The following is a 19,252-nucleotide window of genomic DNA, read 5'->3' on the forward strand; positions in this document are numbered from 1 at the left end:
CTTTCGAATAGAGGAAAACCTTGTGAATTACTGTCTCTTCAAGTTGCACAGTGGAGCAGTAAATAACATCTCGCCCCTCAATTTCAGTAATGCTTCATATGCACTCAGATTGCTTTACTATATATATATATATATATATATATATATATATATATATATATATATATATATATATATATATATATATATATTACTGTCAGGGAATTGTTAGGAGTTGGGAAGTTCATTCAATACTTACACATAACGATGATGTGCTTATTCATCATTAATAATAATGTTGGTGTGAGGGTGAAGTATGAATCATTAGATTTGATGGTAGATCACACTGTGTTCATACATAATTACATTTTAATTTTTGTGCACTGTGCTGCATGGACCTCTGTTTGGCAGAACCTCTATTGAAATCCAAACACAGGTAAAGAGTGTGGATGGGGGTATTGTAACTGTTGCCTTTACAGAGTAGGTATTCATATTACAGACGTGATAAATCACATTGTTTTACTTTAACAGATTCAGATTATCCTAGAGCACCGTCATCTCTTAACCATACACAACCCAGGACAGGAAGGATCTGAGGAACTTGACACAGTCATTCTGAAGGCACTGGTAAAAGGTAAGGATAGCAATAACGGAGCCAACATATATTACCGCCTTCCTGGCGAAGATACAATACAATACAAACAAGAGAAGCAGCACAGCAATTTGCCAGAAACTGACAGAGTTGAATATGCCAGACTTATTTAGCACAACAGACAGACACAACTTAGTAAGAGTATACAGCAGTTTCTTAACTTAACAATGTATTCTTCTTCTTGTTTATATTGTATGAATTTCTGTTTTATCGCATTGTGGTGACTTTCTAAAGTTTTAATCATCCCTGTGGTCTCAATATAATTCTCAGAATCCTGACTACATCTGGTACACCAGAGTGTAACTATTAACCTGCCCCCCTGCAACACTGCCCCCACTGGAGGATTTGGAGAGCCTGTTGAGGACACAGGGTGCTTTAGACTTCTGAGTTTTAAAAAGTCACCAGGATGTGATGACTGAACAGAAAATTATATACAAAGTGAATCTAAAACAACAACAAGAATGCATTAGTTAAGTTAATTTAGATATTTCACACCCATACCAAGTTGCTCTTGAATTCTCCTTAACTTGGCTCAAAATGTATAAAGTAATATTAAAAAATGCATTACAAAATGAAGGGCACAATTTAAATAATAGGATGTGCTTGGTATGCATCATTAAATGTATCATTAATGAACAATTTATATTAAAAATATATATATATTTGGATATGGTGTATGCATTAATTATATCGAGAGCCGCGTGTTTCTCGTAAATACGAAATAGCACAAAATACAACATGTAAAACGAAATAAAACTAAATGCAAACATAAAATGAAAATAAAACAAAAATTCATTATAAAGCAAACATAGAATGACAATTTTACATTGGGAGGTTTACACAAAAATACTTTAAATAAATGCTTGCAATTGTAGTTGTAAAACTCATCCATTACCATAAACGTATAATTTGGAGTGAGTCATTTTGTTGTATATAGTGGAGTGAAATACAATTCCTATGTGTTTTTTTTTTAATGGGTAAATTGTTGTATGTGCAATTATCATGACAGCCCCACAATAGTAGGGCAGAGTAAATGTGTGTGTGTGTGTGTGTGTGTGTCTATATATATATATATATATATATATATATATATATATATATATATATATATATATATATATATATATATAGTTGTATTTTTATAGAGGGCATGGGCAGTATTTACTGTAAATAGGCAGTTAATTAAAGAGTAGGGAACTGTACATTACTGTTACTGCTGCTAATGAGAAATTATGGTAATTAAATTATTTTTCCTGGTCAAGGTCTGTTTATATCAAAATGTACAAAAAAAAAAAGCAGATGCTTAATAAATAAAATATTTATGTAGTTAAAACATGATGTATACTACTATTGTTGATATACATCTATTTGAGATGTTTTATTAATATGTATCTGTAATAAAACAAAATAAAACGAAATTTGTGAAAAATAAAATAAAAAATTATAAAAAATAAAAATGTTCTTCTGAAAGTTCTAAATGACGGCACACACTCACGTTGCTCCACTGTAATAACAGAAAGCTTAGAAAGCTTTCCCACTGGTCTGTTCTGACCTCAGGGTTTTTATTAGTGACATGCAAATCACTGAACACCGTCACACACACACACACACGCATGCGTTACAGTATGCAACACGTTCAAGTAGAAAAATATCCCAGGAGTAAAAAATACAATGTGTAGGCCTACTTTACCCAGTGAATTAACTACAAAACAAAGGATTCCAAATAGTTGCTCAAGTTAAATGTTGTTTTGTTTATTCCCGAAATAAATAGTACATAAAGTTGCCACCTCATTTTATTTATTTTTTACTTTTTTTTCCATTCATTGCCAAACATCACTACACAACATTTCCACCAAGTTGGGCACTGTTTAAGCGAGGCATTTCAGAATGATGTGCTTCTTTTTTTTTTTTTTTTTTTTTTTGTCCCATTAGATTCTGAATCGCTAATACACCACAACGCCCTTCCATAGAGACCACTATGCGTGCGTGCGCATAATCTGGAATGTACTTTTTCCTGTCTAAACCTTTTAAATTGATGCACAAGAGCTGCTGTTTTTTTTTTTTTCACTTCCATTTCTGGTCAGACGGTAAATAAATGCAAGATATGTTTGTCATTTCTAGCAAATACGAACATCTAATTTATGTATCCGATTACATATGAAAAAAATATTTGTTCGAATATTCGGATATTTATTTGGTAAATGTAAAGAAAATGGCATACCCAGTCATTACCTAATGGTAGTAAGTGGATCATGTTTAGGTTCCAAAGCACTCTGACGAACTGCTCATAAAATCTTTTGGAGATTTTTAAAGAGGAGATGTATAATAAAGTGCCAAAAGATACTCAACATGAGAAGAAAAGAAGGGACCAGAGATAATGTTGCTAGTGCTAATAAATGGTAAAATGGATTTCAAATTTTATTTTTAATAAATACAGTACATATAACCTTTAAAAAAATAGGGTAAAGAACACTTCAAAATCTAGGTCTTGACTGTGAGATATGTGTACAATCTTGTTAAAAACATTTAGTAATAATAATAATAATACAAATTGAGCTGTGAACCAGCTTCTGGTACTTTAAACTTTAATTGATCACAAGCAGTCTTGCTAATCGCTGTCATGCAACCTCTAAGTCCTCACCTGTGCCTCTGTTGTTCTGACAGCTTGTAAAAGCCAAAGCCAAGAAGCCCAGGACTATCTGGACGAGCTGAAGCTGGCTGTAGCCTGGAACAGAGTGGACATTGCCAAGAGTGAGATCTTCAGTGGAGAGGTGGAGTGGCGGGTAAGAAACAGACCGATGTATTGTGTGATGCTGCTACACAAAACAGCAGAGCCTAAGCATTCATTCCAGTACAGTGTTGCTGGAATAGTGAAGTGTTATAATGCTGTGACCTAAGTATGAAAGGTTAACACTGCAATGCAATAATGTCTGCTCAGACACTGCTTACCCTGCTCCCAGATCAACAGCATGAATGTTAATTGAAAGCAAAATCACAAGATTCCTATATATCCTGAATAAACAACTGACTGCCAAGCTATAAAAAAGCTAACTATTATAACACATTTATAAGGTATATAAATGATGGACATTGACAAAATGTTTTTTTCTATCATTCGATCATTCATCCTTGACCATGACACGCTTGAGTGACTATGACTGAAGCACATGCACTTAATCACATAATTAGTGAGACAGTTGATTGGACACTGGATATGGAGTGATTTCAGCTTTTGAATTTCAAGCTTGAATAAAAGCAATTAAAAAAAACAAAACAATATGCCACGTCTGTCAAGAGAGCAGCCCCTTTGTGCAATCAGCATGTTCGAGGCTGGACTAGGGAAGTGCACTGTGGCTCGCTGTCTTGGGTGCTCACAGCCAGCAATTTCAAACCTAATAAGACAGTATAACCAGACACACTCTGTCAATGACAGGCCATGAACTGGGAGACCAAGAGTGACAACACCTGCCCAAGATTGAGAGATGCATTTCAAATCAATAAATGAGTAAAGACATACTGAAAGAAACATAACATATTTCGTGACAAACATTTCGACAATGTCTTCAATGTTGACAACACACTGAGAGACTTCTAGTCAAAACATCCATCATGGTCTATAAAGTCTCTGTTAGTATGTCTACATTTAGCACTATTAATTCTCCAATAATTACAGATAAAAAATAAGTAACAAGTATAAAATAATTACGAAGTGTCTTATAGCTAACAAAATAGTTCCCTAAATTTTATCTGTCATGCACTTCCATTGACTTTATAGGTCTTAAATGTGTCGCTTTAAAGTAAATACATTATAGCAAATATGGATTTTTATTTCAAAAACAAGATATCTGGTACTATACTACGTGAAAGAAAGTTCCAGTTTGATTGCTTGACTTCCAAAAAGTCTAATAGTATTTCATTTCCTAGGTTATTTAACCTCAGCAGTGTCTTCAGGTTCAAACAATGATACTGACTGAAGAACATCTCCAGGTGAAATGAACAAGCAAGTGTAAGCCAATCAGAAAGCTAGGTCTGCAAACAGATTTATAGTGTCCATTTTACCCAATTCATTTAAATAATAAAAATAATGTGACAAGTAAATAAATCAATAAATAGGCATGAAAAAACATAAACTATAAAACTGCAACAGTCAATTCCATCTTTTTAACAAAACATGTTTAGATTTCTACTAAAACAGATTTTTAACATGTTTTAGATTTCTATTGTCACACCCGTCATCTTTCAGGAAGTGCGTTCACAGGCTGTTATGAATGATCAGATTAAAAGATATTTTTATAAATATGCAAAATATGTGGTTTAGTATTAGAAGATGCTATCTAAAGTTAAAAATAACTATGGTTTTCTACAGTATGTTGGTGACCACATACATGCCTAACTGCATTGCCTTGAAATTTAAGCACATTCATACTATCATTTTGCTGTGAGCCTTTGTCAAACAAATACATCGCTCTCCCCCTCCCTCCTCCTGCTCTCAAGATTTGGTTCCTACTTTCTAGGAAAGATAGCCCCCCTTGGTCTAACTTTCAGTCATGTATCAAGCTAAGTAATTCCCTGAGTTTAGGATTCTGATTTAGTTTGTTGTGTTTGATTTCCATTAGTACTGTCAGGGCTGATACAATGTACATGGTGTTATACTTGGTTAAATAAATCACCTATTTAATTTCACCTGGAGAGTGACATTATTCCCACCCCTTCAATGTCTTCTTTCCTGTCATTAACCAACCAGTTGCTTCCTGGAATTACTGACATGCTTTGATCCCTACTCATGTGAAATGACCTGGAAGTGAAAGAGTAACAGGCTTCCTGGTAATAAAGCAAGCAAACTGATATCTTTGTGCAGTTCCAGATATCTTTTTTTTTTTTTTTTAATGAAAATATTTGTTTGCTCTGTGCTTTTCTCAAAACTGCACATTTGAGACCTGTAGAGCACAACAGGTTTTCTGAAATGATGCTGTTACAACCACAGAAATGAGAGATGCTTGCTGTTACCGAACATTAATTGCTCTCCTGTGTTCTTCTTGCAGCCTTGTGACTTGGAAGAAGTCATGATGGATGCCTTGGTCAGCAATAAACCTGATTTTGTGAAGCTTTTCATTGACAATGGGATGAACATGTGCGACTTCCTGACATACAACAAACTCCAGGACTTGTACTGTGCAATCCCTCCGAAGTGCCTTCTCCACCAACTCCTGCAGAGGAAACACGAGGAGCCCAAACTCTCCATAACGGCGCGCAATGGCAGCATGGCAGATTCTCTGGAGCAGAAACCAAAGTTCACTCTGTATGAGGTCTCCAAAGTGCTCAAAGACTTCCTGCACGATTCCTGCAGAGGATTTTACCAGGAGACCTCCAAGAAAGGAACAATGGTGTGCGCTTTCAGGTTATTTATTACACACATTTCCATATCCATATAAAACACACGTAGTTGCATCCAGATTCATTTTGTATCCTAGGGCAACAAGACTCTTAGGTAAGGCTTCTATTGGTGGCATGTTTGATTGCTTACAAAATTCACAATATTTTAAAGTTTAATCCTTAAAGATAAACATTTAGAAAATTAAAGTGATTTTTTATTTATTTATTTTTAATAGGTGAAGCGCAAATACGATATACTATTCAGTGAAGCGTCATTTACACTAATTGATCCTTAAGGTTAAAAATACAAGTGTCTTTGCATTAGTGTTGGGCAGCATAGGCCTCAGCCTAGCTCTTCTTCTCAAGTGTAAAAATCTTAGTACTAGGTCATTAAATTGGGGAAAAAATATAAAGATATACAGATATTTTTGAGAAAATGGATTTACAAATGCTTAGATATTGTATTGTTACGAAGCTCATTCACCTGTTTAGCTTGTTTTTAATAACAGCTACCCATGAAATTGGCCAGTGGTTTGTGTTTTCACTTGACACTGGCAGGTAGGAAAATGGTGGTAGAAATTTGCATCAGTTGCCTGAAAGTCGTAGGCTGTTACCCAGCTGTGGGGGCTGTTAGGCATTTCTGTGGTCTCCACTATAATAAATACATTATCTCACTGTTTCAGAACACCCTGCAGTGTTTTCAAGAAACACGTTCCTTTACACTTGTTGTATCACATGTCTATCTCAGCAATATATTTTCTGATCTTATTGCACGATACATATAAGGACACAATTGTATCAGAAAAAGCTTAGGTGTGTAAGGGGGTGGGGGTAGGGTTAGGGCTAGGGTTATATCATGCAAAAAATGTACACATTAAATACATTGTAATTTATGTGCAAGTGCACATTTATGTACTGTAAATGCAGAGTAATTAGAAACACTTAATGTAAAGTATTACCCAAGATTATTTTTAAGTGGACTAATCAATTGCCTACTGTACTTCAAAAGCCTACCTTACTTGAATGCGTGGCGTGTACGTTTGTAACATGGCCTTGTTTTTATTTTCAGGAAAAAGCCGGTATAGGTCGAGTCAGTCATGTGCAAAAGCCCTCACTCAACATGAGCCAGAAATGTGAGAATCCGTGGAGGGATCTCTTTCTGTGGGCAGTCCTTCTGAACAGACAGGAAATGGCCAACTACTTCTGGGCTACAGTAAGCCATATTCATTTTCTGTGCAGGGAGATGGTTTACAAATTTAAAGTTATTGCATTGTTAGGGGCCTCTGGTCAGTCTGTTAACCATAATAATGAATTCTCCTTGTACTTTTTGCAGTCATTTCTGTATTCATTTTTGGAATCCAAATGGATTGCAAGAAATATGAATTAAAATAAGTTCAAACATGAATTAAAATAAGTTCAAACTACATTCTTTTTCAGATAGACAGAAGATTTGAATTCTTTGTATTGTATTCTAAATATAGGCAGCAGTCAGTTGACAATCATGAATTTACAATAAAATGGACTGTTTCCTACATGGTTTTATTTAAAAATCAGTGAAAAATGATGTTGCAAAGCTAGCGAGTTGCGTTGCAGCTGTTTCAATAGATTAAAATGCGTTTGATTTACTGTGTGGTGGCTACGTTTCTATGCTATCTATCCAGAAGTCTTGTTTTTATCTTTTATATCTTGTGCATGGCAGGGCCCGGAGGCAGTGGCAGCAGCTCTAGCTGGCTGTAAGATCCTGAAAGAGATGGCTCACCTGGAATCAGAGGCAGAGTCTGCTCGGAGCATGAAGGAGGCTAAATACGAGCAATTCGCACTGGGTGAGGGAGTCCAGCTGACCTTCACAATGCCACATTAACTCTTCTTATGCTACTGTACTAGCAGCTCAGGATTAAACTGTGCACATTCATGTGTCAAATTAAATGTCAGTTAATGTCACCCATGCTCATCTTATTTGTATCATCTTATTTAAGCCAGGAACACATTGGGTACTCAAGAGACAGTAGTCTTGCTCTTTTCACAGTCACATCCCATTTCTTGAATCTACTTATTGCTTAGGGGCTGATCAATAAGCCACAACTGAATTTTTTAGAGCATTTTAAAGCACCAGCTGCAATGGGTGACCCACATTTGCCGACCCCAGTTCTAAACATGAAAGGAGTTTCTCTTCAGTAATGGTTGTGGTCTGTTATTCCTAGACTTGTTCAGTGAATGCTACACCAACAGTGAGGACAGGGCCTTTGCTTTGCTGGTCAGAAAGACAAAGTCCTGGAACAAAACCACCTGCCTAGACCTGGCAACAGAAGCCGACGCCAAGTCCTTCTTCGCCCATGATGGTGTTCAGGTATTGGCCATTACAGAAACTTTAGAATACCATTGTGTCAGGGTTCTCCCATAAGCTTGCCATGCCGTTAGCAGACAACTACATTACTAGAATGGCAACACAAGGGATTTGGCTTTAACAGTTTTGTACAAAGGTATTAAAACTGAAAAGTTACTTACCAAAATAATTGTTCAAAAGTACTTAACACCAGTTATATAACCAGAAAATGTGTGTTATTAAAGTAATTTAAGATAATTAAGTCATTTTAAATAATAAGTAATACAATCACTTATTAATAGATGGTTTTAAATCATTCTAAGTAATGGTTGGTAATTTCTTTACTTGAGATTAGTTACAAAAAAAAAAATGAATACATAAATAAGTGCATTTAAATACCAACAATGTGCTATAATTTGTAGTAGCAGCAATATTAAAGTATTTATTTTATTGGTAGCAGTAAAACAATATTTTAAGAGTAAAAAAAGTTTGTGTACCAGTGTATTGTACCATTGACATTATAGGCACTTTACAGTAATGGACTGACCATTTTTCTGAGTATATAATCATTTCATTGACATTGATTTCTTTTCTGTTTTTCCTCAATATCAACACCAATTCAGGGGTTATTTTAATCTTTACCCTACCTAGCTGCAGTACTGTATACAGCATGTAGTATACAGGGGGTGTCTTTCCATCCTACTGTTTATCCAAGCCCTACTGAGTCATTATTCCATCTGTATTCCAGTCTCACTTGACGAAGATGTGGTGGGGAGCCATGAAGTCAGACACCCGGATTTGGAAACTAGTGCTCTCATTCTTCTGTCCTCCTCTAATTTACACCAACTTAATAACATTCAGGTACCGAACCAAGCGCAAAGTTATTTACATGCCATCGATTGCAGTTCTGTGTTTAAACTCAAATATGGAAAACCTTGCAGTTCACCATCTCAGTATAGAGTCTACCCTGCTAAAGCCATATGTTTAATCAGGTTCCATTGACTTCATAATAAAAATACCTTCATTAACCCTATAGAATACAGACCACTACTTACATTCCCTCACTAGACCTGGAAAACGGCCAGCTGTTTTTAAAATAACTAGAAATGGGCGTTTTTGTGAAGAGAAGCCAAGCAACCCCCTGCATGGATGTAAGGGGGAACACCCTGTGTATTCATGTAACAGTAAAATGCATTGCAGACAGCAATCTATTGAGAGTAGAAATGTACTATTGCTTTGTTTGTTTGAACAACATTACTATGGCTTTGTTATTGAATAGACTCAAAACAAACCCACACAACTATATATAAAATACTTGTTTAAAACTGAAACTTGACATGCCAGATTTGGATTTAGTATATAGGTCACTTTTTTATACTGGGTAGCAGAAAACTATGTCCACATCACAACAGCATCACACACTGGGTATAATGTTTTAGCGAGGCCCTGGACTGAATGACAGGGAGTGTTCAGGGTAAGAAATTAAATATGAACTGGGAGGGAAAGCTCTTATGGTACCTGCTGGCATCACTCCTGGCAGTAGCCCTGTGCTAGGGATAACTCTTCATGGCTTATCATGGCATGTGACTGTTTAATATTTACTGTTCATTGGTTAGTTGGGAGTTAATGTTGCTTTGATTAGCTGGCTCACCACTCTCTGCTTCTCTGGTTGCAGCGAGGACGAGCATCACACAGTGGGTGGAACGGAACAGTTTAAGGAATTCGACAGCCAGGATAGTGAGAAGGCAATGCTGCTCAAGCAGAGGCAGAACAGGTCAGCCTGAAAGCGGCTCTCTGTCGTGACCCTGAGCACGCTCTCCACGTGTTAAACCTGGCTTTTAAAGGGAATGAACAGATTATTACAAAATAATCTAATATTTATATAGTATTATTTTAAAAAACAAGGATGTAATGCAAACTATACTTTAATTTAATGAACTCCAATTCATTTACTAAGCTAGTTGATTAACTAATATGCTTTATTGTTTATAAAGGTTACTAAAGGTTAAGTAAGTGTTTTTTTTTTGTCCCCTTTTTGGTGTTCTTATTGCAATTACTCGAATACTCTCTTTTTTTTAAAATTAATTTTAGTGCATTTTAGTAAGCTAGCTGTTAGGAGATTCTTGGAAAATATTTTGATTTGCTACTGACACGTGAGGGACACTGGTGTCTCAGTGCAGCTGTATTCCATTATGTTTTGATCTCCTGTTGAATGACTTTTGCCATTGTGATACCTTTTCTAGTGACACGATCAAGCCTGAAAAACAGGTAATGACCAGCAATAACGTTTGCATGAAGTTCCTGTTCACGAGATGGAAGAAGTTCTGGGGTGCCCCGGTCACTGTGTTCCTGGGCAATGTCATCATGTACTTTGCATTCCTCTTCCTTTTTACTTACGTTATCTTGGTGGACTTCCAACCCCCTCCTCCCTACGGCCCATCCATCCCAGAGATCACCCTCTACTTCTGGGTCTTCACCCTGGTGTTGGAGGAGCTGCGACAGGTCAGACTCTCATACCCCTCCTCTGTCTGAATCTCAGCATATACTGCTAGAGAACATGATTTATTACCTCACCCCTGTAATAAGACTGCCATGTAATAAAAGTCTTATTTTACAGTCTCATTTGGGTTACATTGACTTCAAAGAAAAGAACTTCAATACAACCAGATCACAATAGATTAGGGGTAGAATGAATATTAATTCTGAGTCAAAAAGTTGAGGCAGAAGTAGTCGAATAGGTCTAGTTGCCACTTATCTAAACAAATCATGCATTTTATCATGTCTGGAGCTCTAATTGTGAGTGTACGGTGTTCTAAAGTGTTGATGTTTGTGCACTATATTTTAAAACTGCTTGGAATTTTTAAAAGATGTTTATTGATGTTCTTAAATGTTATTGTTAATGGATTGAAACCGAAGTCCTTCTTAGTTAATACTAGTTCACCAATACAGAAGCATAAACTTTAAACACACAACAGTGGTACGTATGGTAACTGTTTTTGCATGAAACATTAACATTTGTGATCTCATTATTGTGATGCAGTCACTAAACAGGACTTTCAATAAATGTGCAATTACCTTTCCATTACCATAAACAAAATAAAGACATGCGATTAGTCGGCTTTTCTATTCAATTCACTGACTGTTTGGTGCTACCCCTACAATGGATTCCAGCTTTATTTTTAGAAGTTCCCTACATCCCACCTCTGAGCTGTGCTGGACCAGCCACAACCTAGCTTTTGTTTTTTAATATCGTTTTTAAAAAGTAAAATCGAAGTAAGAATAAAAATTCTTTCTGGTATTTCCTAAGAACTGTTCAATTCAAATAACAGCACAGATAGAAATCACACAGTGCACTGTACATATTGTACAATTGCAACATTATATAGGAAATTGCACCATGGACCAAGGTGGTGGGGAGAAGGTTGAACACAAAATAGTCTTTGGTCTGCTTACAGTATGTATGGGATAAAGTACAGTGGGCAAAGCAATCAGTCCCACAAGTGTGAAATGGGCTTCTGAAACTGTTTAGACTGGAATGACATTCACTGTGGGACTGGTCTTGACAGCCACCCAGGTTCTGCATTTATAGCAGTTACACTTAGTACATATATTCTGCTTGTATTCTACTTATTTTTGATGTAAGCATCATTAAATTTCAATTTCTTCTCAGAGTTTCTTTACAGATGAAGACACCAGCATCATAAAGAAGTTCAAGCTCTATGTGGAAGACAACTGGAACAAGTGTGATATGGTGGCCATCCTGCTGTTCGTGCTCGGGGTGTTTTGCAGGTTAGACTATTGAGGATGTATCTTTTCATTGAATACCATAATACACCTTGCCGGAGAAGCCACATCTCGGAACTAAATGTACACATTTTGCTCTTCTGTGTAAACTTGTTCCTCTTATAGGATGGCATGGTCTACGTATGAAGCAGGTCGTACAGTCCTGGCCCTAGATTTCATGGTGTTTGCTCTCCGGTTGATTCACATCTTTGCCATCCACAAGCAGTTGGGCCCAAAGATTATCATTGTGGAAAGAATGGTAAGTCATCCAGTGCCATCTGCAAACTCCAAGAGCAGCAGTAGTACCTAATCATTTAGGGGAGATTTTTTACTATTGTATCCTATCTTTTCTACAGCCCTTTGCTTTGACCCCTTTTAAAAACCATTCTTAACTGCACCATTTGTAACATTACAGAGAAAACATTTGTAACATCTCAGATAAAACAGCAGCATAAATAAGGAAAAATAATAAAATACATCCCATTCTGTGCAGAGTTAAAAGTCACATTTAGAAACTAAATTGAATAATTTCAAATATGTATGTAAAAACAATACAGCTATCTACTGCTGTAAGTTCAGCTGAGTATCTACCAAATTTAGATGAGTGTTTAGGAACTGTAATAACCACATCCGGTCTAAACTGATAGCTTGAAGAAGACACAGTAAGTAGTAGATCTTGAACTTTGTCAATTATTGTTCTGTAATCAAATACATATCAGTGTTGCTAGTGTCCTCCTTGCATTCATGACTGGACAAATGAAGCCTGTGTCAAGGTAGAACGCCATGGAACACGTGCTGCGTCATCCTACTGTAGTGAAACTGTGCGGCAGGACCTGAAGGGACACTTGCCAAGCACAAAGAACTTTGGGAATGGGACTTTAAAACCTATTACAAATTAGAGGTGTACCAGAGAGAAAATATGTTTGACAGCCCCTTGATAACCAGGGGTGCTGTAAACTTTGAAGTTCTTAGAAGTCACCAGGATGTTATGAGTGAATCAGAAAATTATCTATAAAATCGAAATGAGAAGATGTGTTATTTCCTATCCAAGTTGCTCAGGATAATGAGAGAATTATTTGAGTCTGCCGCTGGCCGGGGGAATGAAAGCTGTGTGTTTGTTTCAGATGAAGGATGTCTTCTTCTTCCTCTTTTTCCTGAGCGTCTGGCTCATTGCCTATGGAGTGGCCACTCAAGCTCTGCTGCACCCCAACGATACCCGGGTCGACTGGATCTTTCGCCGCGTGCTTTATCGGCCCTACCTACATATATTTGGGCAGATCCCACTGGAAGAGATTGATGGTAATAAAAATAAAAACACTTTCATGGTTCATGTTGTTTGATTCGAAATTTACTTGGGTCTAAACAGCAAGGCTCTGCCTGTGCATCCCAAATGTACTTAAAGCTGCATTAACCAGTATCTGTGTTGTATAAAAGATAGCTCTTAGTGCACAAACAGGTTGCTTTGATTTATCCTTTGCTTTCTCCAATTCGTTAAAGAATTAAAACGCAGTACAAAAAACAAAAATCCTGAATTGAAGCTGAACTTTTATTCCAAAATCAAACCAACAGGAAAAGTTCATCAGATCCTCAAATTTTGTTTTTTTTCTCTAATCAATTTTGCTTTGCTTCATGGTTGCTGAACAGCCAAAAAAGAGTGCTTTTTGACAACCTATATTCATGACAGAGATATGCCTGTGTTACTAATTTTTTCAAATGCTCAATATAGTTTCACGGGAAAGGTGGCATCCTGTGCATAGAGACCAGGATGTTGACAGTGTGTGTTTATATTATCTTTTTTATTTGGTTTCTTTTTTTATTTGGGTTCAGGGGCCAGGTTCGTTATAGCCCAAGGTTCATTATAATGAAGGGTGTTATAGCGAGGGTGTATTGTATTTAATAAAATCATACCTGTCATGCTATTTAATTCTATAGGTATTAAATTAGCTGTTTTGAAAAAAAACACATGTTATAACAAACGTACAGTAATATATCCTCCCTAACCTTTTGGCTGGTATCTAAAACAGGATTCATTTATCCAACTTTTTATATATCTGCCATTACTCTGGTGTCACCAGTTGGACACTTGACGGATTACTCTATTTTCATTTTATAATATAATAGCTGGTATAAAGAAAGTTTTCTTGCCTTCCCCCTCAGTCTGTTGCTGTTACACTTAGGTTACCTCTGCAGTGTCTTCTGGGTCAAAGAATGGTCCTGGAGTCAATAGGGGGAGCCAATTATTGGTTAATGACAGGAAAGAAAGCCCTGAAAAGGGTGGATAAAATGTCAACAGAACAGCTGAAACAAGGCTGTAAACAGATAGGTACTTAACCATATATGATATCAAGCTTTGAAATGAAAATACATGTTTGCTATAACATGTGTTTCTTTTAAAACTGCACATATCGCGATGGAAGTACATGACAGGTAAGATCCATGGAACTGGCTGCAAAGACTAAGTACTTTGAAAATATGCTTCTCCAGACCGTTTCTGAAAGTGGTTGCCCAAGTGAAACGTTTACATAAAATCCTTTTACTGCTATTCCAGGCGCTCGCATGCCGGAGCAAAACTGCACTATCGACCCCATTGAGATAATGAAGGAAACGTTTTCCCCGTGTCCTAACCTATATGCAAACTGGCTGGTCATCCTATTACTGGTCATCTTCCTCCTGGTCACCAACGTGCTGCTCCTCAACCTCCTGATCGCAATGTTCAGGTAAGGACATTAGAAACACCACAATACATCCTTCACAGCCTTTCTACTGACATGTTTTTACCCGACAGTGCCTTTCTTTCAGCAGTAGTGGGTTCAACACAAATAATAAAACTGCACTGACTATGGCATTCCCAAGGGCTAGGGAGACAAAATCAGCTGGAACTGTGCTACAACAGCCCCTACTGGCCAGACCACCTGCAGGGCTGCCCTTTGACCACCAGTGGGCTGTAGTTTGCGGACATCGTCTGTCAGCAAACTACAGCCCACTGTAGGATATTTTGATTAGTTTTTACGCAATATAAATCAAAAAGGTAATATTTAATAGATACAAGCTGGAAATAGTTCCAGCAAATGTAACAATACAGTATATTCAGCTAAAATACAAAAACAAACTATGCTTATATATAAAATAAAGGATTTGTATGTAAAGTTTCATAAACAACTGACATATGATCTAAAATAAATTTCCAAAATTGTATTTTTGTTTTAAGAACAAAAGCAGAAAGCATGGCCTAATGATGCTGAATTACATTTGTTCAATTAGGATTTGGTATAATAAAATCAACTAGCTAGTTTGCAAATGTTTATTAATGCAGCAAGCTGACTATATTGGAGACAGAGAAACTCTCTCTCAGCTTCTCTCTCTCTTATGTTGAGTGCCTGTATGTGACATGTTCTCCCCTTTGTCATTGCTGTCTTCCAGCTATACCTTCCAGGTTGTTCAGGGAAACGCAGATATCTTCTGGAAGTTCCAGCGCTACAACCTGATAGTGGAGTACTTCAGCAGACCTGCCCTTGCACCGCCCTTCATTATCATCAGCCACATCAACCAGGTTATCTGCAGCATGTTAATGAATGCAGAGCCCAAGCAGGAGCTTTTAGGTTAGTCATTTCACTATGCAATCCACTGGTCAATATTATGCAATCCACTCATATATCTGGGGAATGAAATTAAAAAATCCAGTAAGCAGTGCAGCATTCTCTGGCTTTTTCTGGGCTGATGGCAGCAGCATCCCAGATCCTCCCCTTAGGGCTCTTATGCATGTGTCCTCTCCAAGCCTGGTTCAACCACAGGGTCTGGCACCCTGCCTTAGAATGCCACAGTTTACTCAGTGTCTCATCACAGTATGGAGGCTCCCTTGTGCTGGAAACAACCAGCTTAGGCACAGCTCTACAGATGCTTCCAGCCAAGGTTGGGGCGCTGTCTGGAACGGCTCCAGTACAGGGAGTTTGGGAACCCTCATGGCAGGGTCTTCACAAAAATGTTTTGCAGCTGCAGCAATTTTTACCAGAGATACAAGGGAGATTGATATGTACAGACACCACCACAGTGGTGGCTTACATCAACCACCAGGGGGGTCTCCAGTCTCTCAATCTCAATCGTGTTGCCTGGGAGCTTTTGCTATGGGCCTACGACTACTTGCTTTCAGTAAGAACAGTTCACCTGCCAGGGGTGAGGAACTTGGCGGCGGACCTCCTCTCCAGAGGGGGCCCCCACAGTTGGGAATGGTGACTTCACCGAGAGGTGACTCTCATCTGGGAGAGGTTCAGGTGCGCACAGAGAGATCTCTTTGCAACCCAGTAGTCCACCCATTGTCACCACTGGTATTCCCTAGTGGAGAGCAGTCGCCCACCTCGGCATAGACATGCTGTCCCAGGACTCTTCTTCATGCTTTCCCACTGCTTCCACTGTGCGTGGAGAAGACTAGGCCTGGGTGCTCTTAGTAGCCCCAAAGTGGCCCAGGAGAACATGGTTCTTGTCACTGGCATTGCTCCTGTTCGGTCAGCCATGGGAGCTGTCGGTCCATCGTGACCTGCTGTGCCAGGCATGGGGGACTCTGTGGCACCTAGATCCAATAGCTCTGCAGTTTTGGGTCTGGTCCTGAGTGGAGAGTCGTCTCGGGTTATCTTTATATTGAGTTATTGAGACACTTCAGAATGTTCCCAGTATGGCTTTGAATGGGGTGCATTCCTGATATGTCAGTCATGTGAACTGAACCCCACGACTTGTCTCATGGCAGATATACTGCAAGTTTTGCAGGACCTTTTTGATGAAGGGAAATCTCCCTCCACACTTAAGGTCTACCTGGCAGCTATCTCAGCTTGCCATATTAAAATTGACTCAGTCTCCCCAGGAGCACACTTCCTTGCGGGACAGTTTTTGAAGGGTGCTCAGAGGTTAAGACTCCCTAGAAAGGACCTTGTCCCTCACTGGTGACTTAATGTAGTGCTGGATGCACTTACAAAACTCGCCATTTGAGCCCCTATATTGAGCAGAGCTGAAATTCCTGTAATTAAAAACACTTTTTTGCTTGCTATTACCTCCGCTAATCGAGTGAAAGCCTGTTTGTTTTTTGCAGATGCTAGAACCAAGGTTACTCTCTGCACTAATCCTGCTTTTCTCCCTAAAAGCATTTCTGCTTTCCATATCAACCTGTCAGTGAAATTGGAGGCATTTTTCCAATTTTAGAGGGGTAAAAAGTTCCATAACTGCCCAGTAAGGGCATTAGCTTATTATGTTGACCACAGTTCCACGGACAAGCCCTGTCTAAACAGTGGCTGTCAAGGTGGATTGCAGATATGGTCAGGATTGCATACAATCTAGCCAACCTTCCCCCACCAGAATAGGTCACTGGTCACTACACAAGAGGCCTTGCAACCTCCTGGGTGTTATTACAGGGCACATCTGTCACAGACATTTGCAACGCTGCAGCATTGGGCCACGCCTCCTACTTTTACCAGGTTCTACCATCTGCATGTCGTAGATCAGCACATACCTGATTTTGGGACCAGAGCATTAAGAGCAGCCACTCATTCTGCTTTTTAACACATTTTTTATTATGTTCCACTTTAAGTCTTGGGACAGTTAGCCACACACCCTTTTTTGGACTTCTTGTGTTAAATACTGAGGTTACTCTGTGTAACCTTGCAGCATATATACTGCATGAAGGTTCTCCCTCACTGTACTGTGGAATATATCCTCTTCGGTCCTCGGCCAGAATGCTAAAGACAGTTATCTTCCTTTTTAGCACATTTGCTGGTGCAGGAAGTCATTCACTTGCGACGGCTTGGGTATTCTATACCAGTAGGTAGTGGTTGCTTTTTGTAATTGAAAGGGAATGTTAGGTTATTATCATAACCCTGGTTCCCTGAAATAAAAATGTAACCATTACCCTTCAAGGTTGCTGGGTTTATTCCAACACAGCAGGCCTGAAAAGAAAATGGTGCTAAACATTTTTCATTCATATTTATCTTCTGGGGGCAGAGACAACATCTGATGCCTGGGGCTCTTAAAATAGCAGCTTTGATATCAGTGTTCAGCTAATTCAGGCTACAAGAGGTTATATCCCATTAGGTAATGTTTACGTTTCTAATTGAAGGAACCAGGGTTATGATAATAAACTAACGTTTCATTAACAGTGCTGTTAAATCCAGATCTCTTACAAAGAGTTATTTTACTGTATTTCTGCTGTTTTTGAAGAGCGTGACTTTCCAGAAGGTCTTGATCAGAAGCTTATGACCTGGGAAACAGTGCAGAAGGAGAACTACCTGGCAAATCTGGAGAAAGAGAAGAGAGAGAGCAGCGAGGAGAGACTGAAGAAAACCTCTCACAAGTACGTACTACACTGCACTTGTCCAATTACCTGAAATGGGGGCGGGTCTACAGTACGTGTTACCTTCGCACACACATAACACTGTTATGATGTCAAATAGTGAAAAAAAATCTTCTTAATAACCAAAATCTATAATATATAACTGGGTTTATTGAAGCCCTAAATATAGCAGTTTCATTGTGGTCATTACTTGTAGCCTGGGCAATTTCTGTAGTGAGGCCAGCATAAAAGTGACCACTAGTGGTGCACTTGGGATGCACACCATTAATTAATAAAAGACTTTCAATGGGAAATATCTAACAAACACTCAGTTTCAGGGTGAAATAAATAAGCAGTGGTCATTTTTTATACTGGTCGTATTCCAGTATAAAGATGGTATTCTCAGAACTACCTGCCCCATAGGTACAAGTATATTCTGGTGACTTTATTAAACATACCAAAATATGCAGAAACAGGAATACACAGTGTATAAAGTATTAATTTAATGATAAAATGTTGTTGCTTTTTGAACATCTAGGGTGGATTCTCTTTTAAAGATTATTGGTGGATTTAAGGAGCAAGAAAAACGACTAGTGACTGTTGAGACGCAGGTGAGGGGGTTACCAATGATACAGCTAGCTCATGCATGTAAACCGAGAACAATAAACAAACTCATTAATAGCAGTACATTTATATTCATGTATTTGTTAGCTACAAGCAAACAGTTCCCTGTCCAGTAACTGGCCAATCGTTGTGAGGTGCAATAGTCTTACAAGCACCTAATAACCAAGCTATCAACTAATCAGCCCTCTCTGTCTGTCCGATCTGCCAC

General features: G+C 38.2%; 1 protein-coding gene across 1 annotated transcript in view; it reads left to right on the forward strand.

Moving 5' to 3' along the window:
* The window catches only part of LOC121329713 (transient receptor potential cation channel subfamily M member 5-like), a 36,395-nt gene that overhangs the window by 14,358 nt on the left and 2,785 nt on the right, over positions 1-19,252 (forward strand). The window contains exons 8-23 of the mRNA XM_041275409.1: positions 511-613; positions 3,296-3,414; positions 5,674-6,015; positions 7,074-7,217; positions 7,704-7,827; positions 8,206-8,351; positions 9,076-9,188; positions 10,003-10,101; positions 10,571-10,829; positions 11,998-12,116; positions 12,237-12,369; positions 13,235-13,409; positions 14,659-14,827; positions 15,531-15,709; positions 18,309-18,441; positions 18,959-19,031. Of these exons, the coding sequence (XP_041131343.1) occupies positions 511-613; positions 3,296-3,414; positions 5,674-6,015; positions 7,074-7,217; positions 7,704-7,827; positions 8,206-8,351; positions 9,076-9,188; positions 10,003-10,101; positions 10,571-10,829; positions 11,998-12,116; positions 12,237-12,369; positions 13,235-13,409; positions 14,659-14,827; positions 15,531-15,709; positions 18,309-18,441; positions 18,959-19,031 (2,430 nt within the window). The remainder of the gene's footprint in view (positions 1-510; positions 614-3,295; positions 3,415-5,673; positions 6,016-7,073; positions 7,218-7,703; positions 7,828-8,205; positions 8,352-9,075; positions 9,189-10,002; positions 10,102-10,570; positions 10,830-11,997; positions 12,117-12,236; positions 12,370-13,234; positions 13,410-14,658; positions 14,828-15,530; positions 15,710-18,308; positions 18,442-18,958; positions 19,032-19,252) is intronic.

This window comes from Polyodon spathula, chromosome 17 (genome assembly GCF_017654505.1).
Source record: "Polyodon spathula isolate WHYD16114869_AA chromosome 17, ASM1765450v1, whole genome shotgun sequence".
Taxonomy (NCBI): domain Eukaryota; kingdom Metazoa; phylum Chordata; class Actinopteri; order Acipenseriformes; family Polyodontidae; genus Polyodon; species Polyodon spathula.